Source organism: Scyliorhinus torazame, chromosome 9 (assembly GCF_047496885.1).
Source record: "Scyliorhinus torazame isolate Kashiwa2021f chromosome 9, sScyTor2.1, whole genome shotgun sequence".
Classification (NCBI taxonomy): Eukaryota; Metazoa; Chordata; class Chondrichthyes; order Carcharhiniformes; family Scyliorhinidae; genus Scyliorhinus; species Scyliorhinus torazame.
This window is the reverse complement of record NC_092715.1, coordinates 180,200,822-180,225,671: the sequence shown is the minus strand read 5'-3', so window position 1 is coordinate 180,225,671 and position 24,850 is coordinate 180,200,822. Positions and strand designations below refer to the sequence as shown.

General features: G+C 48.3%; 1 protein-coding gene across 1 annotated transcript in view; it reads right to left on the bottom strand.

Annotated features, from left to right (window-relative positions):
• LOC140429611 (fibrillin-2-like) overlaps window positions 1-24,850 on the bottom strand; it is a 496,823-nt gene that overhangs the window by 93,986 nt on the left and 377,987 nt on the right. The window contains exons 34-41 of the mRNA XM_072516854.1: window positions 21,023-21,148; window positions 14,657-14,779; window positions 11,346-11,468; window positions 9,147-9,308; window positions 5,516-5,584; window positions 2,037-2,162; window positions 1,698-1,823; window positions 52-201 (exon numbers count right to left, since the gene is read on the bottom strand). Of these exons, the coding sequence (XP_072372955.1) occupies window positions 52-201; window positions 1,698-1,823; window positions 2,037-2,162; window positions 5,516-5,584; window positions 9,147-9,308; window positions 11,346-11,468; window positions 14,657-14,779; window positions 21,023-21,148 (1,005 nt within the window). The remainder of the gene's footprint in view (window positions 1-51; window positions 202-1,697; window positions 1,824-2,036; window positions 2,163-5,515; window positions 5,585-9,146; window positions 9,309-11,345; window positions 11,469-14,656; window positions 14,780-21,022; window positions 21,149-24,850) is intronic.

The window sequence follows — 24,850 nt, the reverse complement described above, 5'->3', positions numbered from 1 at the left end:
CTTTTATTAATTGAGTGACGAGAAGTGTGGGAAATACTGTTACTGACTCACATGTAGCAGGCGTCGGGCAAGGTTCACAAGGTTTGTTCCAGCCTTTACCGACATTGTACGAACAACAGCACATTTTTTTGGTTAAGTTGAAGGACAGCTCATTCTCACAGGTCTCGTTGTAGTGTCGATAGCACAGGCTCTTTCTCATGTCTGGAATAAATAAAATATGGTATGAAAACCAAAACCTGGCATTACGTTTAAATGTCTGTTGAAATACTTCTGATCTTATATTTGTTGGCTGTCTGTTGACGGTAGAACATTTAGGTTGGACTTTACATCAACACATACCAACTCATTTGCTCTTTCTGGCCAGACATTCAACCATGTACTGCCAACATTCTATTAGATGTTAATATATCTGGAAATTCCATGAGAAGCACTAGAGTCTTTGAGAGCTCTGATTAAAGAGGATGTGAAACAGCTCCCCCATCACTTACAGTGGGCGTTAACACAATTTGTCCATTATAAGTAATGTTTGGTTAAGCCATACGTTAAATATCCTCATTTTGATTTCAACGTTAAGTCTCCTCATTTTGTTACTTTTAACTGACCAGAGCTAGCTCACATAATCTTGACAGGCTGAAATCAAATCATATTCAGTTGCTAAGGATTGAACAGCAGCCGAGGAATTCACAGTGGGTTCTGATCATGTGTTTCACTTTTCCCCTCTCTATTTACGTGGCTCCTTTTTGAGGTCGTTGTGAATCCCATTCCGAAGACAAATGACTGATTTCAGAAATGGAGAGGATGAGGGAGGAGCAAACTTACTAGGCCGGCCAAAATCACTGGCACACTTCATACGTCATACTGTCGTAATGAAAATAGTTCTCATTGTTTGTCCAATAAAGGTGGCTGCCTGCCTGTTGTGGGTGTATGGTGTAAGTGGTGCGGATTGTAATTCATTTCCGTACGTGTCTGAACCCACTGGAGCAGAATTTCATCTCTACTCACTGGTTCCCCTTCATGTGAATAGAGATGCATCACTTGTTCCTATTAATGAGTGCAGTGTCTTGAATTTATAGAATAACCTCAGGAAATACTTCAAAATCTTTCATTCTCATATAATTTGCAAAACAAAGTCTTTCCATTGAACCATTCCCACATAAATGTAAAGAAAATTGTGTAGAAATACAAAAGTAACACAAAATACTAACTATGCACATCTGACTAAGATTTGTTGATAAGTTCGCTCATATTTCCTAAAAATTCATGTTTGATCTTTGAATATTGTTGACCCTGAAGTTGATTACAGCTGTAATTAAGAATAACACATTAAAAATACTTTAGAAAAGGTTCAGAAATGCTAATTTTCCAAAGAACTGTATGTTCTGACATTGCTTCCTGAGATGACATTTATCTAGTTTCGGATAACTGGCACCAACATCACTGCAAGTGAGACATTACTTCACATTCGGAAATAGTTGAGTTTAAAGGCTATGAACCTTAAAAGTCAAGCAGTATCACGGATTATTGCCTTGATGACTCCCATAGCAAACCCTCATTCCAATGCATTGAATGACGTGTGTTTTGGTTTTGCACTGTGTTGTGCAGCTTTCCAGAGGAAAGTTTGCTTTTCAGATGCTGTTTGATAGAACTCGCGCTGTAAATTCAGCAATTTTGAGGGATCAATAACCGGCAGAACTCACCCATACAGTTGTTCCCACCGTTGACCTGCATGTACTCTGGAGGGCAGACACATGTGTAGTTACCCAAGGTGTTGTAACATGTACCAGGTCCGCAAATACCAGGGTAGGTGACACATTCATCAATATCTGTGAAGACACATAGTGGATTATTTATTTATAAGGATATGATGCCCATTTTCGATGCCGAACAGTTGTTCCACTGCTACCTCCCTCCCTTGGTACCCCCACCACCATCCGCAGCCCTTTCAATCAATTGCCTTTGGGCATTAAAAAATATATACATTTAATGGAAACGTTCCAAGTATTAACAGCTCCTTCCCAAATATGCCTCTAACTCACCTTCACAGATTCGAGTGTCATCATTTAAGTAGTAACCAGCTGGGCATTCACACTGAAAGCTGCCAAAAGTGTTGACACAGTTCCCTCCTTGACACAGGCCTGGCAGCTCCTGGCATTCGTCAATATCTGAAAAGCAAAATATAGCCAGAGAAACATTCACAAAGCACATCACAAAAGGGCATGTCCTCACTAAAACATTGTCACCACTCCAATTCAGATCATTGAACTGTTTGACTCGGATAGCATTAAAGCGAATCCACAGATGAAAATAGGATTGTGTAGGGGGAATTTTCATGTGTCTGATTTGAATGCGCAGGTTGCATACTGTTGTGGCACTGCCACCTGTCAACCTATTCAGGGTGAAGTCTGAACCATTTTCATTAATGGGCCTCATTTAAGTAATTGCTGCCAGCCTCCGAGATTGATCCGCGCACCTCACTGATTGGGACGAAGTCTGATAGGTTGACCACAAAACCAAACCAGAGGTGGACCTGTATGGGAAATGGACACAGAGTTTAAGGGGTGGAAAGATGTTTGTGGGGCCATGTAGAATATTAATCCTCCTTCTGAACTCAAGAGGAATCACCTTAAAAGTATTTTCTTACAGCTTTTCTGACTGAATGGCTGTGAAGTAGTGCACTGCCATTGGTTCTGCACTACTTCCTAATTCCTTCTTGAAAACATAAGCAGGTCACTATGACTTTATATCTACATAGACAATGGGCCATAACTTCGATTGTTCATGCAACAGGCATGGGGAACATGATTCGTGATTAACCTGTGCCAGTTCAGTTATGCAAGCAGAACATAAACTGTGTTGAATTGCCTGATAATTGTGATGATAGTAGTGAGCAGCAAAACGTTAGATGCGCCGCTGAGTGGCTGCAAATCTCCACAGTGGGGCCAAGTTTGTGTGGGGCTAGCAGCACTTCTTGCTAGTCTGCGCTTCTGCAAACAAGGCTGGACCTGTTGAAGATGAGGTGCATTCTGGCTGCAGCCAGTGGTGGAAGCCATTGTAGGAGAGATTATGAGGAGTAGGAGGAATGGAAATGACACAATAGGTCAGAGAACCTGTGCCAAGATTCTCTAATGCAGCACTGGTGGTTGTGGTGGGTAGAAAGTGACCACGAGGTCCTATCTCTCATGGACAGTAGTGAAAGAAGATAGTCATTATGATCAATGTCACCAGTCTACCTTCAAGAACCTGGATACACTGGTGGGCTTGCAAGGGGGTTGTGGGGGGGGCAGCACCCACAGTGCAGATTGGATGTGGAGTTGTTAGCAGATGAGGAGGTGTGCGAGCGGGTGAGGGCCGCCATTCGGGGGTATGTGGAGCTGAATGACACGGATTAGGTTTCGCCCACCACGCTATGGGAGGCGCTTAAGGGAGAGGTCAGAGGGGAGTTTATATCGATACGGTCACATAGGGATAAGATGGAGTGCGCAGAGATGGCTTGGCTGGTGGAGAACATTCTGTGGGTTTATAGGAGGTTTCGGAGAACCTGGAGGCAGGGTTGTTGGAGGAGTGGCAGAAGCTCCAGATGGAGTTTGGGCTGGTGTCAATGGGGAAGGCAGTGGGGCAGTTACGGATGGCCATGGGGGCAGTATATGAGTATGGGGAGAAGGCGAGCAGGATGTTGGCTCACCAACTTAGGAGGCAGTGAGAGACACCGGAAAGGTGAAAGATGGGAGGGGAAGAGTGGTACTGGATCCGGTGGGGGTGAATGGGTTTTTCAAGGAATTTTATAAGAGGCTCTATGAATTGGAGCCCCCGGCCAGGGGGTAGGGAATGCGGCTATTCTTCGACGGGTTGGAGTTCCCCAAGGTAGAGGAAGACCTGGTAGAGGAACTGGGGGCCCCCATTGGATTGGTGGAGGTAATGAAGGGTATAGACCCAGGGACCAGTGGAATTTTACAAGAAGGTTTCCCTCTTTCAAATTAGAGACCCCTTATTTTGCAACCGTGTCCCCAAGTTCTAGATTCCCCATGAGAGGAAACATCCTCTCAGCATCTACCCTGTTAACCCCCTCAAGTCATATACGTTTTGGTAGGTTGCAGAATCACGTTTTGAGCCATGGGTAAAGGATCAGTTCAGTTCTGTACAAGGGTCATGTGGACTCAAAACGTTAACTTTGTTTATCTCTCCAGAGATGCTGCCTGACCTGCTGAGTTTATCCAGCATTTTCTATTTTTTTCTCAGATTTCCAGCATCCACAGTATTTTACCTAATGGATACCGCCTGTTAGCCAGCAGACACCCTGAAAGATGGAGGGAACAGTGGGCCTGCGTGGAATGACAGAATCATCACTGCTGCCAGATTAGAGGCTATTCATCACCTTATTGTCATGGACATAAGCAGACTGCACCTTTAGCAAACAGTAACCTCTGCAGTTGCTGTACATCTCACACTGATGTGGTGCCCACAAAGCTATATGCGGGCATGCTCACCAGCTGAAAGTCCACCTGATGTCGTGGCAGGAATAGTGGCCTTGATGCTTCAAAGATAATAAGCGGTATTCTGCAACCCCCCCCCCCCCCCCCCCGCTGGGCCGGAGAATTGCCGGGGGATGGCATGAATCCCATCCCGCCACCCCGACGCCGAATTCTCCGGCGCCGGAGTTTTGGCGGGGGCGGGAATCGTACCGCGCCGGTCGGCAGCCGCTGGCAGCGTCCCCCCCCACCCCCCAGCAATTCTCCGGCCCGCGATGGGCCGAACGGCTGCCCGTTTTCGGCCGGTCCTGCCGGCGTGAATCAAACAAGGTCCGTACCGGCGGGACCTGGCTCTGTGGGGCCTGCGGGGTCCTTGGGGGGGCGTGGGGGGGATCTGGTCCCAGGGCTTGCCCCCACGGTAGCCTGGCCCGCGATCGGGGCCCACCGGTCCGCGGGCGGGCCTGTGCCGTGGGGGCACTCTTTCCCTCCGCGCCGGCCGCTGTAACGGTCCGCCATGGCCGGCGCGGAGACAAACCCCCCTGCCATGGATAGCGGAGGCCCTTCGGCGCCGGTTGGCGTGGCGCCAAACACTCCGGCACTGGCCTAGCCCGCATCTTCTGGGCGGTCCGATGCCGGAGTGGTTCACGCCTCTCCTCGGCGCCGGTCCGGCCTGCCCCGCCGGGTAAGGGAGAATCCTGTCCAATAAGTCTTATTATTTAAATATAAACATGTTAAAAAAGGGACCCCTGAGACGCTTTTACTTTCTTTTTGGAGGGACCTAGGCTGATGTATGCCACAACCACGTTCCCACCACCCATCTCCCTCCAAAATCTGTGACATCTCACACAACGTCTGGCCTGTGTAACAAGATGAACAAACATGGATGTGTGTAGCACTTACTACTTTATACAAATGGAGGTCAGTGGAGGTCATGGGCAGGCGCACTTTGACATTTAAATGTGGATGCACAATCCACTCCCAGGAGATTTATGAGCCCAAGTACTTTCATTGGAATATTTCTACAAGGTGACAAATATCCACATACTTACCCTCTAAGATGACAGTGATGGGGTTGGGCCTAAACCCTTCACCCCCTGGACAGAGTGTCTTGTATTCAGCTGTGAAAATAAATAGCACAAAGCATTCAAAGTTATTTGAGTAAATGGATAAAGTGAACGCTGTATAACTTGCTGTATAATAATTTAATGTAATTCAAGCAGAATGATCTAATGCACGACAGATCAAAGTGTTCTGCTTAATTTCCACAAATCAAAAGTTGGATTTCAAAGGTTGAAAATCATTCTGTGATCGCAACGAATTAATTTCATACAAAAATACCTGTGTTTTTTTAAACAAAAGTGTTCAATGAGTTTATACCTTTCTAAAGTAGCAGACAAAATAATTTGAAACACATGTTAGTTAATGTGCTCCTTATTAATACGACACATTTTGTTTTCAACTCCGCAGTGTCAGACTGAATCAATTGTTCAGTAGTGAGGCACTATTTCACAAACTTTTTGGCATCTGATTAGAATGTGAAACCTTGACCAGGCATTTGGTTGCATGGCTAATTTTTACATTACTGCACTCCCGAGTTTAACTTAGAATTAGTTCAGACTTGTGGTAACCAGTTTAAAGATGCTTTAATCAAGTAACTTTATTTCCACTTCATATATTTCTACCTGGCCCTCTGTAGATGAAGCAAAGCGCTCCACCAACACTGCACTGTCAAATGGGAGTCCCAAACCCGTGTCGGAAGCATTTCCGCTGACGTGATCTTCACAGGGCCAGTCTCCTAATTGGCAACATCCGTGTTCACCATCCTATTAAGGATGCCAGGTATCTCTCAATGTTGCTTCCCAATCTGCTCAGCCAGATTTTCTCGGCATGTGGCAGAGGACTTGGCCACCTTTTGTGAAATGCCATTGTGGTGGAAAGAGGCCTTTAATGGGCACTTCGACATGTGGACCACCCTTCTCATCCCAGGTCGCTGGTAAAATTCCATGACGATTGCAAAAAAACAGGCACTCCAATCTCTGCCTGCTCTTTCAATTTTACAGCCGCCCACCCTGTCTCACAGCCCATCCTTAGAGGATTGGTAAAATCCAGCCCTGTTTACCAACTACCTCCTTCATGCCCAGTCACTTAACCTCTTTATATTCCTTTGCATCCTCCTCACAGTTTACTCTATTGTATCGTTAGCAAATTTGGATATATTACATTCGGTCCCCTCATCTAAGTTATTGAGATAAGATTGTTAAAAGCTGAGGCCCAAGAATCGATTTGTGTGGCATTCTATTAGTTACACCGTGCCATCTGGAACGTAACATATTTATTCCGATGTTCTGTTTTTTATCCACTAACCAATCCTCAGTCCATGTTAATAAATTTTACAGGGTGCCACAGGCCTCCCCACAGCTAAAAAGTCGGGGGAGGTGGGCTGGAGGAAGTCCCGCCCATCATCCTGACAGCTGCCCCCGGCAATTTAAATCTGAAAGCAGCATTAATTCCTTTAAATTGAGACTACTTCTCCAATCTCTCGAGGAATCCCTCCCCCCACTTAAAAAGCTGCCAGCCGATCGGATCCTGACTCGCATGGTGACCGCTGCTGGGACTACAGGCAGTCCCACCACGTTGAAGAGTCCAGTTAAATCCGGGATCGGAGCCTCGGTGAGGGGGAAAGGAGTTGGCAATATGGGTTCAACAGACTCGGGTGGGAGGAGGTGGAGGTTGGAATTACCTGGTGGGGATTGCCTCTTAGGAGCAGAGGTAGGCCATTCGGCCCATCGCAACTTCTGAGCCATTTAATGAGATCACGATTGATCTGATCTGATAATCCTCAACTCCACTTTCCCATAACTCTTGATTCCCTTACTGATTAAAAATCTGTCTATCTCAAAGAACCCAGCCTCTACAGTTCTCTGCGGTATAGAATTCCACAGATTCACTACCCGGTATGGGAAGAAATTCCTCCTTATGTCTTAAATGGGAGACCCCTAACTTTCAGATTACGTTCTCTGGTCCTAAACTTTCCCACAAGTGGAAACAACCTCTCAGCATCTACTCTGTCAAGTCCCCTGTGAATTGTGTGTCTCAATAAAGTCACCTCTCATTCTTCTCAATAGGATCATCGGTACAGGAGAAGGCCATTCAGTCCGTTGAGCCTGCTCTGCCATTCAATACATAGAATTTACAGTGCAGAAGGAGGCCATTCGGACCATCTAGTCTGCACCGGCCCTTGGAAAGAGCATCTTACCCAAACCCACACCTCCACCCTATCCCCGTAACCCAGTAACCGCACCCCACCTTTTTGGACACTAAGGGCAATTTAGCATGGTCAATCCACCAAACCTGAACATCTTTGGACTGTGGGAGGAAACCCACGCAGACACGGGGAGAACGTGCAGACTCCGCACAGACAGTGACCCAAGCCGGGAATCGAACCTGGGACCCTGGAGCTGTGAAGCAATTGTGCTAATCACTATGCTACTGTGCTGCCCTAAATACAATCTTGAATACAGGCCCAACCTACTCAATTGCTCCTCATAACAAAATCCCTCCATGCTCAGGCTAACCTAGTGAAGCTTGGCTGGACTGCCTGCAATGCCATGATATCTTTCCTCACATAAGGGGACCAAAACTGCGCATAGTATTTCAGGTGTGCCCATTAATTGGTCATTTAAGGGCCTCAATAGGCCCAAGGGTGGGCGAGCCAACACCTTCCCCATCCTCCTTAAGGTTTTAGGCAGGTTGGACGAGGGCAGATAGGTGGCAGTCAGTTATGAGCCCCCTCCGGCTTCAAACCCACTGATGGGAGTGTAAAATCCAGTCCAAAATGTGCTTGAACTAAGTTTGATACAGGCTTAGCATAACTTCTCCCTTTTTCAATTCTATCCTTCCAGTAATAAAGCCAGGTGTTTGGCCTGCTTTTTTTCAATGGCCTTGCTAGCTTGTAGCAGAATTTTTAGTAGTTGATGTATTTGTACTCCAAGATCCTATTGCTCTTCTACCCCAGCTAGACCTGCATCTTCTAAATAATAAGTGACCTCCCCTGTTTTTTCTCCCAATATGTATTTATCAGTGTAGATCTTAATTTGCTAATTATTTGTGTAGTCTGCAAGTTTATTAATGTCCTCCTGCAATTTGTTGCAGGCCTGATTAGGGCTGACTATCACCCACCCCCTCAAATTTGGTGTCCTCTGCAAATCTAGAATGAGCACTTTTAATTTCAAAGTCCAAATTGTTAAAGTGTGAACAGCAACGGCTACAGTACTGATCCTTCTGGAGAATCAATTCGCACCTTCTGCCACTCTTAAATAATAACTCTTTCTTCACACTCTCTGCTTTCTGATTTGAAGTCAGCTATCAATCCATTTCTGCCACTGTCCCCTGGCTGCTTTATCTGACCATATTCTAACATTATTATCGAAGGCCTTTTCAAAATTCAAATAATTATATCTGCATTACCCCCATCTACTCTCTCTTACCATCTCAAAATATTCAATAAGGCTTCTTTTATGTTTGTTATGTCTTTTAATGCAAAGACAAATACAAATTATTTGCTTAATTTCTCTGCCATTTCCTTATTTCCTTTTATATGTTTTCCTTTCCCTGCCGCTGAGGAATCCATGCTTACTTTCTATCTGTTTATCTACAAATGCATTTTAAGAGTATACATACTTGTATTGACATCAGGACAGATTTCACAAGGGTTACCCCAGGCATTTCCCAGAGAGCAACAACAAGAGGCACGAGTGACACCAACCCCGATATCGACACTGCAGGACAAGCCTCCATCACCTCGTTGGCCATATCCCAGGAAGCAGTTCCCAACACGAGTATCTACAGCAAACAAATATAAGAATAACATTGAGAAAAACATTTACATCATGTGAAATAGTCTACATGTTCAAATGCACATTATGGTAAATTTTGCCAGTGAGGCTCTTGGCATGGTCGTAGATATTGGGGAACCAGTCAATGAGGTCCAGACATCGGATTCATTATTTTCACAAACTTCAGGTCGTTAAAATTAATCATTGTAAAAACAGAAGCACTGTGAAACCTCAACATCAAATCCCTTTTTTTCCCCAAAGGAGTTGAAGCTAAAGTTCAGGGCATTCTGAGCCAAATGTTTCTCCAAGTAACAAATTATATGGTGGAAAACATAACATTCATTAGTTCAAACAAAAATTATGAGATGAATTGCAGAAATGTGACTCAGGCTCGGACTATCTAGTGAAGAGCCACAATTAATGAACACTGATCCAACAAAACTGACTTTTGTAATGCAATTTCTGTACATGAGCAATTTAATTACAACATTTCTCTTGTTCAAACTATAAAAATATTGAAGTAATGTTTCAGAAAAAATGCTAACTGCATCACGCTGCAGCAATCACTATTAATGCACTTGTTAAGAGCAATTGTTTGCATAATCAGCAAAATTATGACACTGCTGTCGGTAACTGCTTCTGGCAAGAAAATGCAGGCAAATGCACTTGGAATTTTATGTTAAAGTGGTATACATTTGTAGGGGCTATTCAGTAATTCTAAATATTGCAAACAATGTACCTGTGCGGCTATTAATGATTTCGCTGCATCATTTACTGCTGGTTGGACTCATTCGATGACCCGTTTGGTAAAAGTAGTGTGCCCTGAGCCACGCAGACTAGATGAATCTAGTTTTAATTCCCTAATGTGCGCTGATTTACCTGATGTCAGTTATGGTGGCATGAAGGATGATTACAAATGACCTCAGTGCTCCAATGCCAGGGAAGAGAAAACTCACCAGCGTTCCAGTTTCTGATATTAATCTGGATATGCGTTGAAAAGAGCACCCTGATGCACAATCATGAGGACAGGATATGACTCTGCTATAATGCTCCTACAGTCAAATAAGTTATTTACAATTACTGTTAAATCACAGATTAACATAGGCATCTGGACTTTGGGATTGGTGCAAATGAACTATAATGTAGCAATAGGGGGATTTCCTTCCAGGAAAGAGGAAGATCAATTGAGGAAGAAATGTAAGAAAACAATTCACTTTTCCAGCAGTGACCAGGAAAGTCCTTGCAGCTCTTCCCCTTCTATTGGGGTTACTTCCCCAAAAGCAAAGCAGAAAACTCGATTATGCAATTCTATTGGGTTCCCGTGGCACTTCCAGTGAGGCAAAACTGGAGGAGCTGGAATAGCTCTGAGGGATTCCCTGACCCTTGAAGTGCTGAACTAGTGACAACTGAGGATTATGAATGAATCGTGTCATTCATAAGGCCATTGAATTGTGAGTTTTGGTTAAAAATGTTTCCAGTTCAATAGACTAGGCCAGAAATCTCCGGCCGTTCACTGGTGGTGGTTTTCCCTTTGTCCCCCTGGTAGTGCACTCCCGTCCGTGGGTTTCTTGGTGGCATGGGGTGGCTTCAATGAGAATTCCCATTGACAGCAGCGGGAAATGACAATCCAGCTGCCAGAGAACGCCGTGCCGCCTCCCGCTGCTGGGAAACATGCGGCTGGGAGACCAGAGAATCAAGCCCATAATGTGATAGCTATAGGTAATGAGAGACTGCCATGATTGTATCTTGCTCTGTTATATTTAGGATTTAGAAATATATCGAACAGAACAGATTTTCCTTTAAATAATTCTAATATTTTTAAGGACAATTTCTGAATGTTTTGTCCTTTATTTTGGGGTAGCTGAATGTCACAATCCTGAATGACTCTCGCAGAAGGATATTTGTGACATCGACTTCTGGAATTCTTTCAGAAAGTCATTTACTGTAAACTATACAAGATTTCCATACACAGGAACTATAAATACATTAGACGTTGACAATAATGAGTCCCCAAGCTTTCATACATGGCTGCCCAAAGACTCACCAACACATCCAATTCCTGTTGGATTAAGCTCAAAATCAGCAGGACAGTTGCACAGGTAATCACCCGGAGTGTTGACACATAAACCATTGATGCAGTTGACCGGATCAGCACATTCATTGATATCTGCAGTTTAAAAACAGAATGTTTCACCTCAGCTGCTTGTAGGCATAATAAGACAAAACATTTCCTGTTTCCGTAAAGCAATTACTGGAGGTAGGTGGGCCATAATACAGTCAAAGCCCCTTAAGGCAATCTTCAAAGACTTAAAATAAATGCGGCTATCTACCATCTCTAACCATATTTCAAGGAATTGTCAAAAGTTTTGAACAAAGGCCAAGTCACATCTGAACTCTCAGCATTCCATTACAGCCCGACTTCAGAACTGCTAAGAGGAGGTTCTTGGGTCCACAGAGTTCACAAAAAGGGGTGAAATCCCCTTTTCAGAAAAAATAGCAGCAGAAAGTCTTTCTAATTTGTGAATAAAAATTTGCTACTAAATTTGAATTCTGCATTTTGATCAGCAGACTCTTAAGTCTGGAATAGCAACAATCATTTGCTCTTTGTTTAGTTAAAATTTTTGCTCATTCAAATTCAAATCTCAAAACTGATATGCCCAACTGAATGAATTGGATCGTATATCAGTGATGCCGCAGCAATGTTTGGACATTCTTCTGCTATAGAAGCAGAGTTGATCAAAGGATTCCAGTGACATTATGTTGAATAAACCCTGAGCCTGACTTCTCTGTTGACTGAACTGAGCAAGGCTGTTAAAACGAAACCAAATTTACTGGAAAGTAGTAGGTTTGATTCTGGCCCCTGCTGCTAGCTGAATCCAGCTAGGGGACGAGTAGGGACGCTCCATAGAAACATGGAATTTCTACAGTGCAGAAGGAGGCCATTCAGTCTATTGAGTATCATTTGAAAGAGCACCCTACCCAGACCCACTCCCCTGCCCGATCCCCATAACCCCACCTAACCTGAACATCTTTGGACACAATAGGGGCAATTTAGCACAGTCAATCCACCTATCCTGCACATCTTTGGACTGTGGGAGGAACCCCGGAAGAAACCCACGCAGACACGGGGGAAAGTGCAAACTCTAAACAGACAGTTGCCCAAGGCCGGGTTCCTGGGGCTGTGAGGCAGCAGTACTAATCACTGTGCCACCATGCTATGCTGCTCCAATAAGCTCATGGCTGGATTCTCCATTCCTGAGACTAAATGTTCATGTCAGGGCAGGATTCTTGGACTTCCACGACAGCAAAACTGTCGCCTGACCGAATCAGCGATGGTTAAGAGGCTAGCACCGGCGCCACATGGAACACAATCGATTCCAATGAGAAATGGTGCTGGATTCGCAGCTGATACTCAGGAGGCTGACGAGCTGCTGCTGCATATAGACACTTCACTCCCCACACACACCATCCCAGCCAACAAGATGGCACTGGCTGTGCTGGAGCGTGCCCATACGGTTGATGGGTCGGCTGGGAACAGAGGGCACCTGGGGGAGGGGACCTGTACCACTGTTGGCCCTAAGTTCACAGTAGGCAGTCAGCAGCGTGTGCAGCTGCATGGCTTCCTTGCAGGCTGCGGCAATGGTGTTCTGTGCCCTTCCATCCTGACCCCACAGCCCACCTGCTGGCCACCCCCCACTACTTCCCCCAGCCGTGGGAAAAGACACCCGGCCAGCGGCACAACTGTCAACAAACTATGGTGATGTTGGACAATTTCCGTGAGAGCATCAGTTTGGTCGCCAATTTTCGACAATCACCGGTTTGCCCCGGGGAATATGGACGGTGGGTTCAGAGCATGGCGGAGGGCTGGGATTGAGAGGATGGGGATCTGTTCTTGGAAGGGAACTTCCCGAACATGAGGGCGCTAGGGGAGAAATTTGGGCTGGCGAGAGGGAATGATTTCAGGTACTTGCAGGTGCGGGACATTCTACGCAGACCTTCCCACGCCTGCCACTTAGGGGGATCCAGGACAGGGTAGTGTCCAGTGGATGGGTGGGGGAGGGGAGAGTGTTAGATATATACAAAGAACTTATGGGGGCAGAGGAGTCGACACTGAGGAGCTGAAGCTTAAGTGGGAAGAGGAACTTGGAGGTGAGATAGAAGAGGGTTTATGGGCGGAGGCATTGAGCTGGGTAAACGCGACTGTAACATGCGCTAGTCTCAGTCTGATTAAATTTAAGGTCGTCCACCAGGCCCACATGACAGTGGCCCGGATGATTAAATTCTTTGGATTAGAGGACAGGTGTGCCAGATGTTCGGGAGGACCAGCGAACCATGTCCACATGTTCTGGGCATGTCCAAAGCTCAGGGGGTACTGGCAGGGGTTCGCGGACGTTATGTCCCGGGTACTGAAAACAAGGGTGGTGATGAGTCCAAAGGTGGCAATTTTTGGTTTTTAGGAGGACCTGGGAGTCCAGGAGAGAGAGAGAGGCTGACGTTTTGGCCGTTGCTTCCCTGGTAGCCCGGCGCCAAATTCTGCTGGCATGGAGGGACTCAAAGCCCCCGAAGTCGTAGGCCTGGCTATCGGATATGGCGAGCTTTCTCGGTCTGGAGAAAATTATGTTCGCTCTGAAAGGTCACTGTCAGGGTTCGCCCGGAGGTGGCAACCATTTATCGACTTCTTTTCGGAAAATTAATCGTCAGCGGGGGGCGCGGGCAGGGGGGTTAGGGCAATGTAGATTAAGGGGGTAGTTAGGCGGGTCCTTGCAGGAGGGGAGAAGGTTTTTGCACTATGTTGATTGTTCTTTGCACACTGTTTTGTATTGTTGTGATGCCGAAATGCCTCAATAAAACTTTTATCAAAAAAAAAAAGAAATAATCTTTCAGGAGCCATTGTAATGAACTGTTCAGCCTTATCTTCAACTTAAAAAGTCTGTTTATGTTAAAGTTCACCTGAAGATTGTTGCCTATTCAAAAAAATGTCACTGTTCTTTGCAGGAACACAATGGAGGCCAAATGAGCATATTGTCGACAAAAAAATTAAACATTTGGGAAACCCATCCTAGGCAGCACTAGTTATCTTTTTACCTTTGAAATAATGCTGTGTGTTATTAACGTATTTGTAATTAATATATACATATAAAAAGATTTTGTCGACTACTGTAATGGAGCTGGACCTCAGTGAAAATAGTGGACAAATTAATTTCCATTCAAATACTTTAAGCATTTGACCTGCAATACTGCACAACGTAATCTCTGGGCCTTTATGTCATTTCTGTATATTGGGAAATCAGGAATATCTTGATAGATAAATAAGACTTCTTCAGTAACTGAGCTCTGTAGCTGTTGTATTCCTACCTGTACAGTTGCCTCCACTTCTGTCAAGTTCATAGCCACCATCACAGACACATCTGAACATACCAGGCAAATTCTGGCAGGTGCCAAAAACACAGATGTTCTGAAATGAACATTCGTCAATATCTGTAAGAAACAGAGACATTGCTTATTTAAAGATGAAGTATAAAAATTTTATGTCGGAAAAGTAAATTCTCCACTATTATTAAATCCTCTGCCTTAAGGTGCCCCGACAAAACCTATAAAGATCTCATTCAGAATAACGGTGGCAATTTTACTTATTTATTTAATAAATTTAGAGTACCCAATTATTTTTTTTCCAATTAAGGGGCAATTCTGTGTGGCCAATCCACCTACTTTGCAGATCTTGACACAAGGAGAATGTACAAATTCCACAGGCTAATGGATCATTTATGTATGCACGCCTGGATCTCGGCCAGTGGGAGCGAGATCTAGATCGAGACGCAAGATTCCTTTGCATCTCATGAGACGTTTAGAGCATCGCGAGCCTTGATGCAGGCCTCTCACGAGATTCAATCACCTTGCCTCGACATCAAGTCAGATGCGACAAGGTGTGATGAACGGTTACTGCCTTATCATCATGTAAGGTGATGTCCCCTTTAAGACCGGGCTTGTAACCCTGGGGACTCCGCCTCTGCCTCTGCCCATCTGGGAGCCATACATAAGGGCTGCCTCATGGTCTGTAACAGTCAGCTCTCGTCTCTAGCTCTAGCATAGTTATTAGTCTAATAAAGCCTTCGTTACAGTTTAATCTCTAAGTGTCATTATTGAGGGTACCTCAATTTATTAGACTAAACTAGATTCAGGCTGGATGCAGGCCTAAAACCAGAGAAGCTCAATCTGGAAGCACGAATGCCGGAGGCGAAGGAAATTTTTAAATACTGGCTGCGGTGCTTCGAGGCCTACCTGGACTCCGCAGAGACTCCCATCCTGGGGCCACGCAAGCTGCATCTGCTCCACGCCCGGGTGTGTCACAGAATCTCCGCCACGCTCGAAAAGGCGACGACTTATGAGGAAGCGATCGAGTTGCTCCGCAAGCGGTTTGTCAAACCCATCAATGAGGTGCACGCCCGGCATCTGCTCTCTACCTGCCGGCAGCGCTCGGGGGAATCGCTCGACGACTTTGTTGAGAAACTCACCGCGCTTGCCAGGGACTGTGACCATCAGGATGTGACAGGGGAAGTCCATATGAACCTGCACATCAGGGACGCTTTCGTGTCCGGCATCCGCTCGACCTACATCCGGCAGCGGCTGCTCGGAAATGGGGCAAAAGACCTCCAGGAGACGCTAACGCTCGCCTCCTCGCTGGAGGTGGCCCGACATAACTTGGGTACGTACCCCGCGGACTCGGCCAGCCCCCCCCGGACTTCCTCAGACTCAACCGTATTACAGGCCTGCGCCACGCGGCGACCCGCTCACCATGGGGGCACACCATGCTACTTCTGCGGACAGGGCCAGCACCCACGCTCACGCTGCCCAGCCCGCTCCGCGATCTGCAGCGACTGCGGGAAGAAAGGGCACTTTGCGAGGGTCTGCCTGGCCAGGCCCAGGGGCCAGAAAAACAAAGAACAGCCGGCCCGAAAATCAGGCTCTCAGGCCTCGCAATGCTGCTGCGCACCGACCCGACACGCCCTCTTCTGAAGCGTCATCAGCCTCGTGCGAATCATGGGAGCGGCCATCTTGTCGGCGGTCATCTTCTCGACCCGACACGCGCAGCCGACTCAGGCTGACGACTCCGACTACCCGCGACTGGGTGCGATCACCCTCGATCAAACTCGGCCAAAACACCTGCAGAACTCCATGATGCAGGTCCAGGTCAACGGGCACGACACTGCATGCCTCTTCGACTCTGGGAGCATGGGGAGCTTTATCCACCCTGAAACGGTAAGGCGCTGCTCCCTACACACCCATCCCGCATCCCAAACCATAGCCCTCGCATCTGGGTCCCACTCGGTACAAATCACGGGGTACTGTATTGCGGATCTCTCGATCCAGGGTGCCAAATACACCCATTTCAAATTTTATATCCTCCCTCACCTCTGTGCCCCTCTGCTGCTTGGACTGGATTTCTAGTGCAGCCACCGAAGCCTGACACTGAAGTTCGGCGGACCTTTGCCCCCCCCTCATGGTGTGCTGCCTTGCGACACTGAAAGTCACACCCCCCTCGCTATTCGCTAACCTCACTCCTGACTGTAAGCCCGTCGCCACCAGGAGCCGGCGCTACAGCGCTCAAGATATGGCTTTTATCAAGTCAGAGGTCCAGCGTTTACTGGGAGAGGGGGTCATCGAGGCTAGCAACAGCCCTTGAAGAGCGCAAGTGGTGGTAGTCCAGTCCGGGGAGAAGAAACGGATGGTCGTGGATTATAGCCAGACCATAAACCGATTCACGCAGCTTGATGCGTACCCCTTTCCTCGCATCGCGGAAATGGTAAATCGGATCGCCCAATACCGAGTCTTTTCCACGGTCGACCTCAAATCTGCCTACCAGCAGCTCCCCATCCGACCAAAAGACCGCCCCTATACTGCCTTCGAAGCAGCCGGCCGGCTCTTCCACTTCCTCAGGGCCCCCTTTGGTGTCACAAATGGGGTCTCCGCCTTTCAAACGGCGATGGACCAAATGGTGGACCAGTACGGTTTGCGGGCTACATACCCGTACTTGGACAATGTCACCATCTGCGGCCATGATCAGCAGGACCATGACGCTAACCTCAAAACGTTCCTCCAGATCGCCCGAGCCCTTAACCTGACCTATAACGAGGGCAAATGCGTTTTCCACACCACCCAGCTGGCCATCCTCGGCTATGTCGTGGAAGACGGGGTCCTAGGTCCCGACCCCGACCGCATGCGCCCCCTTAAGGAACTCCCTCCCCCCCGCAGCCTCAAGGCCCTCAAACGGTGCTTGGGGCTTTTCTCCTATTACGCCCAGTGGGTCCCCAAGTATGCGGACAAAGCCCGCCCACTCCTAAAGACCACCACTTTTCCCCTCTCGGCTGAGGCTCAATTGGCCTTCAACCGCATCAAGGCCGACATCATCAAGGCCGCCATGCACGCGGTGGACGAAACCATCCCTTTCCAGGTAGAGAGCGATGCATCAGACATCGCCTTGGCTGCTACCCTCAATCAAGGAGACAGACCAGTAGCGTTCTTCTCCCGAACCCTCACCGCCTCCGAGGTTCGACACTCTGCAGTCGAAAAGGAGGCTCAAGCCATTGTGGAGGCTGTACGGCGCTGGAGACAGTACCTAGCCGGTAGGAGGTTTACCCTCGTCACCGACCAACGGTCGGTCGCCTCTATGTTCGATAACACGCAACGGGGCAAAATAAAAATCGATAAAATTTTGAGGTGGAGGATCCAAGGGAGCTCAACGAGCCCCCAGATGCCCTGTTCCGCGGCACATGCGCCAATGCGCAGGAGGACCGCCTGCAAGCCATCCACAATGACCTCTGCCACCCGGGGGTTACCCGGCTCGTCCGTTTCATCAAGTCCCGCAACCTACCTTACTCAACCAAGGAGGTCAAGGCCATGGTCAGGGCCTGCCAAGTCTGTGCGGAGTGCAAACTGCACTTCTACCGGCCAGACAAGGTTCGGCTCGTGAAGGCCTCGGGCCCCTTTGAGCGACTGAGCGTCCACCAACCATTATGCCTATTTACTCACCGTGATCGATGAGTTCTCCCGTTTCCCATTCGCCATTCCCTGCCCCGACATGACCTCAGCCACGGTGATTAAGGCACTGCACAGCATCTTCACCCTGTTCGGTTTCCCCGCTTATATCCACAGCGACCGGGGTACATCATTCATGAGCGATGAACTGCGTCAGTATCTGCTCAGCAAAGGCATCGCCTCGAGCAGAACGACCAGTTATAACCCGCGGGGAAACGGGCAGGTGGAGAGGGAGAACGCGATAGTGTGGAAGGCTGTCCTTCTGGCCCTGCGGTCGAAAAATCTCCCAACCACCCGCTGGCAGGAGGTCCTACCCGATGCCCTACACTCCATTAGGTCACTCCTCTGCACGGCCATGAATGAGACCCCTCACAACCGATTGTTTCTCTTCCCCAGGAAGTCTACCTCCAGGGTCTCGCTTCCACCTTGGCTGATGGCTCCGGGACCTGTTCTTCTCCGGAGGCACGCGAGGAGCCATAAAACGGACCCCCTAGTTGAAAAGGTCCGACTGCTCCACGCCAACCCCAGTTACGCCTACGTGGAGTACTCCGACGGCAGGCAAGATACGGTTTCCCTCCGGGATCTGGCACCCGCTGGATCCTCCACCACAGACGCCCCTTCCCGCGCCGCTCCCCTGCAGGACCCGTCGCCCCCTACAACACGCCCCCCTTCCGGCGCTACCACCCGTTGGTGAGCCCCTACCGTGCGCCCCCCCTTTACACACCCCGCCGGCGCCTGCTCCGCTACCCCCGGCCCTGCCTAGTTCCCCTGCCCCGACCCGGACCGAAGCTCTGACCGCTGTGTTCCCGGATGTGCCCACAACCGGGACGTCCGTGCCCGCTGCACCACCGCCCGAATTGAGGAGGACGATCCGGCCACCGGGACGGATGGACCTATGATGGCACTTCACCCCCGCCGGACTCCTTTTTAAACAGGGGGTGAATGTGATGAACGGTTGCTGCCTTATCATCATGTAAGGTGATGTCCCCTTTAAGACCGGGCTTGTAACCCTGGGGACTCCGCCTCTGGCTCCGCCCATCTGGGAGCCATACATAAGGGCTGCCTCATGGTCTGTAACAGTCAGCTCTCGTCTCTAGCTCTAGCATAGTTATTACTCTACTAAAGCCTTCTTTACAGTTTAATCTCTAAGTGTCATTATTGAGGGTACCTCACAAGGCCAGTGAATTCCGCTTGTAAACTCTCCTGTCTGCATTGGGGATATCCAATCAGCACCTTTTAAAGACTAACTGGATGCCACTGAAGACCAGGAAAGGGCCGGAATTCTACGGCCGTTCGCTGGCGGCGAGATTCTCAAGTCCCATCGGCAGCGCACCCTCGCCTGCAGATTTCCCTGGCGGTGTGGTGTGGCCTCAATGGAAAATCGCATTGACAGCGACTGAAGCTGAGAATCCTGCCGGCAGCAAATGGAGGGCCATGTCCTGCCACCGAGAAACATGTGGCTGGGAGGCTGGAGAATCCCGCCCAAGGTTTCATTTTTTTCAATTATCTTAGTGTGCAGCTAGGAAGGCGTGAACATCGCACGTTCAGCAATTCAACATTTTCTTAACGGGTGCGCTAAAGTCTCAATGAAAATAATGTACTGAGTCCAGCTTGAACCCGCAATTTATTCAGTCAGAGGCTTAAATGAGGAAAAAGAAAACTTGAGTGTTTTATGAATAAATAATGCAATCAAACACATGCAAAACGTTCAGACTTCAAAAACCTTTCTTTTAGTTCAAGCATCTGGCCTGGCTCAGGCTGAGTTTGGCTGGATGGAGGGTCGGTGACCAAACTGAACCTGACTCAGAATGTTCTCTGGCTTGATTATCACTAACTGGGGAGTGCTTTCACTTATTGGCAGGGAATTTTTGATGGCTTACGACAAATAAAAGAGGAAATCTAAAGTTTCTACTTGTATTCCTCAATTTAATGTATACAAAAGAGTTGCGACCTATTTATTTGTCCCCAGGCAGATGTAAAAGTGAGGTAATCCAAATGGCAAGCTTCTAGCTTACGTCTACAGTGAAGGACGAAGAATCTCCTTCAGCACTGCAGTCGATATATATTGGCAGCATGGATTCCACCAGCTCAAATGACTCATTGTTTAAAAAGAACATTGGTATACTATTAATTTTAATAGACAAAATTTTGGCTCAATTTCAAACTATGTACATAGACTCATTGCCATTTCAGAGATATCACCCAAAAGGCTGCTTAATCTTGCAATCTCTCGGAATTTAAAGCATCTTTGCTGTTTGTGATTAGTGAATCATAATTGTGTTGCTTTATTTTCCCTTTATCCGTTTTCTCAATTTGCATTTATTCACTGGATAAAAAAGTGAGCATTTCATTGTAAAACAAATGTACCTTAAAACATGTTCAAGTGAGGTTAATGTCCAATCCCAATTTGACTTTGCTGTTACACATCTACAAAGTAAGCTTTTTTAAAATAGGTTTTATTTTTTCTATCCTTGTAAATGGTACAAAGGTGTTGAGCCATATCTTCCTTTCAGGAAGCCTGCTATTTGTATTTTAGGAAAGCCGTCCTTACTTCTGCCTGTTGGCACAAAGTATGGCTCTTTCATAATTACACTGGTGGATTCTACCCTCTACATTCTGCTTCTGGAAAAAGTCATAACCTATATTCAAGGTTGGTCTGTCAAAATTGCAAGACACCAGCGAACTAACCTTGGCAGGATCTGCTATCAGAGGCTGGTGTGAATCCCATTTCACAATCACATCGGTACCCTCCAGGAGTGTTGAGGCACTGGCCATTATCGCACAGATTAACATTCTCTGCACACTCATCCACATCTGGAAATGAAGATGAATAAAATATTGTTTCTGTTAGCTCAAAGTACAACAATTTCGTACTGCTTCCAATTGTCTACGGAGAGAACATTTCCCAAGATTTAGCTGTACTCTTGCCGAGGCGATTGGTGCAATTAGGATATCTCATGAGTAATAACTGATTCAGTCTAATTGTTTTAATAAACAATCATGTAACATTGGTGCATGGGACTTTGCCAGTTCTATATTAAGACATCATTAATTATATCGGCAACAGAGGACAGGACTTGGAAAATAATCTTTATTCAATATAAGCTTTGGCAAAATGCTCTCTATGATAGAATGAACAGTGTTCTATCAGGAATTTGTGATTAATTGGCACAAAGTTTGTAGCATACAACTGCTGAACGGCATATGGCACCTCTGTCAGCAAGATCCATAGACAGCGATAGTCACAGTGTGGATTCATGTTTTGCCATTTACAACTGATGCCATTGCCCTAAAGACTGGCGCACACATGACATCAAAACTTTTTTGGAGACAACTAATATGATCATTTCTAACCAGCTGGTTTGTACCATTAAACAGTTTTGGTTTGTGCAGCTGGTTGAAACACAGACATGCGTTATACTCCCAAGCAGACTGGAAATTCTGCTCTAATAGGTTAGTGTCTGTACAGAGGAATCAATACACTTCCCACCCTCCAACCGAGTTTCAGATAAAAATGACTGCTCAAGAAGGAATAATTCTTCATGGCAACATGGCAGCCAGGTACAGGGCGAGTAAGGTAACCATGTTTAATATACAGTTGTCACTGTTCACTATGCATGATTAAAGGTGCAGCAGCAAATAAGAACAATTGGGTTAAATTGAGGGAGGGGGGCTAGATTCCTGTACAGGAATGGACATTGACTTGTGCTGCCTGCTGACTTCCATGGTTGCAGTGTACTGTTGACTGACTGCATGTCTCAGCCTCTGGTGTTCCCCAAGGATCAATCCTGGCCACCTCCTGTTTCTCATCTACATGCTGCCCCTTGGCAACAACGCTATCTAACGTGACTCCAGTTAGGTACGGACCCTCAGCAGGGCCGCATTTAGTCCTGTTTCCTGCACTGAGGAGCACTGCTTGGCAAAACTCCACGATACAGGTAGAGATCGGGATGCCATTTCAAACCCCTTAACCCCCCCCCCCCAGCACCAACTCAGTGTAAGGGGGTCTCCGGGTGCCCCCTCACCCCCCCACACCCACGCAGGGTACCGTGCTGCAGAAAAATGTCTGTTTGGCCCCTTCGCAGTGCCAACCTGGTACCTTGGCAGTGGCCCTGCCACCTGGCAATGTCAGGCTGGCATCCATGTGGCACTGCCAAGGTCCCCAGGTGGCACCAGCAGTGCCACGGTGCCACCCTGCCCAGAGTGCATACCCCTGGAAGGCCGCCAATCACCTGGAAGACCCCCATGAGTGTTATTCTGTCTGGCCCCCGCGTTTGGAGAACAGCGCTCGCATGAGGTCTCCAAGGCGAACGGGATAAATCCCAATGCCCTGGTTACCTCAGCGAATTGCATATTAGAGTGAGCCTAGCTGTCCCACTCTAATATGCAGATTTTCCAAAAGGTGATCCTGCCCACATTGGGTAGGCTTCATATCGCGACGAGTCACAAAATCATGTTAGATCTCGCGAGGCATGATGAGCCAGGTAGATCCCGGGAGCAGGTCTTCCGTCATTTATTGGTCACGTTGCGCCGTGGCATGCTGAGGGGTGTACCATGGCCGGTAGATCGCGCCCACTGTCCCATTTGTATCTTGGTGTTATACACTGTTTTATAATGCCCCTGTGAAGCGCCTTGGATGTTTCAATACTTGAAACGTGCTGTATAAATATAAACTCTTGTATCACTTATACCGAGATGCATTCTGGCTGTAGCGGGGGCTGAAAATACCTGGATACAATTCCAAGACTTTCAGGAAGAACAGAAATCAAGCAATAAGCAAATGGGCTTCTCCCAGGCTTTTGGATGCCATGCTGGCGGCATTGGTACAGGTGGTTGACAGAAAGATAGAAGCTGTCTTCTGTCAGAGAACCAGGGTGTCCTCCAGACAAGTGTTTAGAAAGCACTAGGAGCAGGTGGCCATGCTGGTCAATGCCACCAGTTTGACCTGGCTTGGATGCTGTGCCAGGAAACGTTCAATGAGCTTACATGACTAGCCAGTGTCAGTAAGTGCAATCTGACATGGCAATCCTACCCACTGCACCACTAGCCTCACACACTGCTCCATTCACTACAGTCCATTCACTCAGCTACCAACAATCTCTATCAAATCAAACCTCACATTCGTATGCTTCACCCTCACATGTAATCCTTGTCGAAGAAGCAACTAATGTCTAACAGTTTGTTCAGTGGTACACATTTAAGGGAGGGTGTTAACGAGAATGGTAAGTTCAAGAATGGAAGATTTTGTATCAAATAAGCATTACATGACTGAGGTCACAATCTACCTGCTTTGCATACATCCACCACATGATATAATCTCTACAGTATTACCTTCAACAACATGCTGATCAATGTGGGCCAAGGTGGAAGTGGTTGGGAGTAGTGTGGATACCATCTTTCACCCCAACTGGCAACCAAAGACTAGAACTACCAGCATTACGCAGCAGAGTTTTACAGGCTAAAGATGTGAGGCGGGATTCTCAGTGAACCGGCGGGACGGGCCACTCCGGTGCCGAGGAGTGGCGTGAACCACTCCGACGTAGGGCCGCCCCAAAGGTGCGGAGGATGGGCAAGGCCGGTGCCGGAGTGGTTTGCGCTGCGCCGGTCAGCGCAGAAGGATCTTGGCGCCACACCAACCGGCGCCGAAGGGCCTCCGCCGGCCGGCGCGAGTTGGCGCATGCGCGGGAGCACCAGCGTGTGCTGGCGTCATCCCAGCCTATGCGCAGGGGGTGGGTTCATCTCCGCGCCGGCCATCGCGCAACGTTACACCGGTTGGCGCGGAGGAATAGAGTGCCCCCGTGGCACAGGCCCGCCCGTGGATCGGTGGGTCCCGATCGCGGGCCAGGCCACCATGGGGGCACCCTCCGGGGCTAGATGCCCCGAGGACCCCGGACACTGAGCCAGGTCCTGCCGGTAAGTACCTGGTGTATTTTACGCCGGCGGGACCGACCGAAAACGGGCGGCCACTCGGCTCATCACGGGCCGGAGAATCGCCGGGTGGCCGCAGCGCGATTCCCGCCCCCGCCAAATTCCCGGCGCTGGAGAATTCGGCAACCGGTGGTGACAGGATTCACGCCGCCTCCTGGCGATTCTCCGCCCTGGCGTGGGGGGTTGGAGAATCCCGCCCGTGAAGTTTAGGGTCTAAAGATCTGGGGCGTCATTCTCCGACCCCCCACCGGGTCGGAGAATGGCCGTTGGCCGCCGTGAATCCCGCCCCCGCCCCCATCGAAGTCTCCGGTACCGGAGATTGGGCAGGGGCGGGAATCGGGCCGCGCCGGTTGGCGGGACCCCCCGCTGGATTCTCCGGCCCGAATGGGCCGAAGTCCCGCCCAGAAATTGCCTGTCCCGCCGGCGTAAATCAAACCTGGTATTTACCGGTGGGACCAGGCGGCGTGGGCGGGCTCCGGGGTCCTGGGGGGGGGCGCGGGGCGATCTGACCCCGGGGGGTGCCCCCACGGTGGCCTGGCCCGCGATCGGGGCCCACCGATCCGCGGGCGGGCCTGTGCTGTGGGGGCA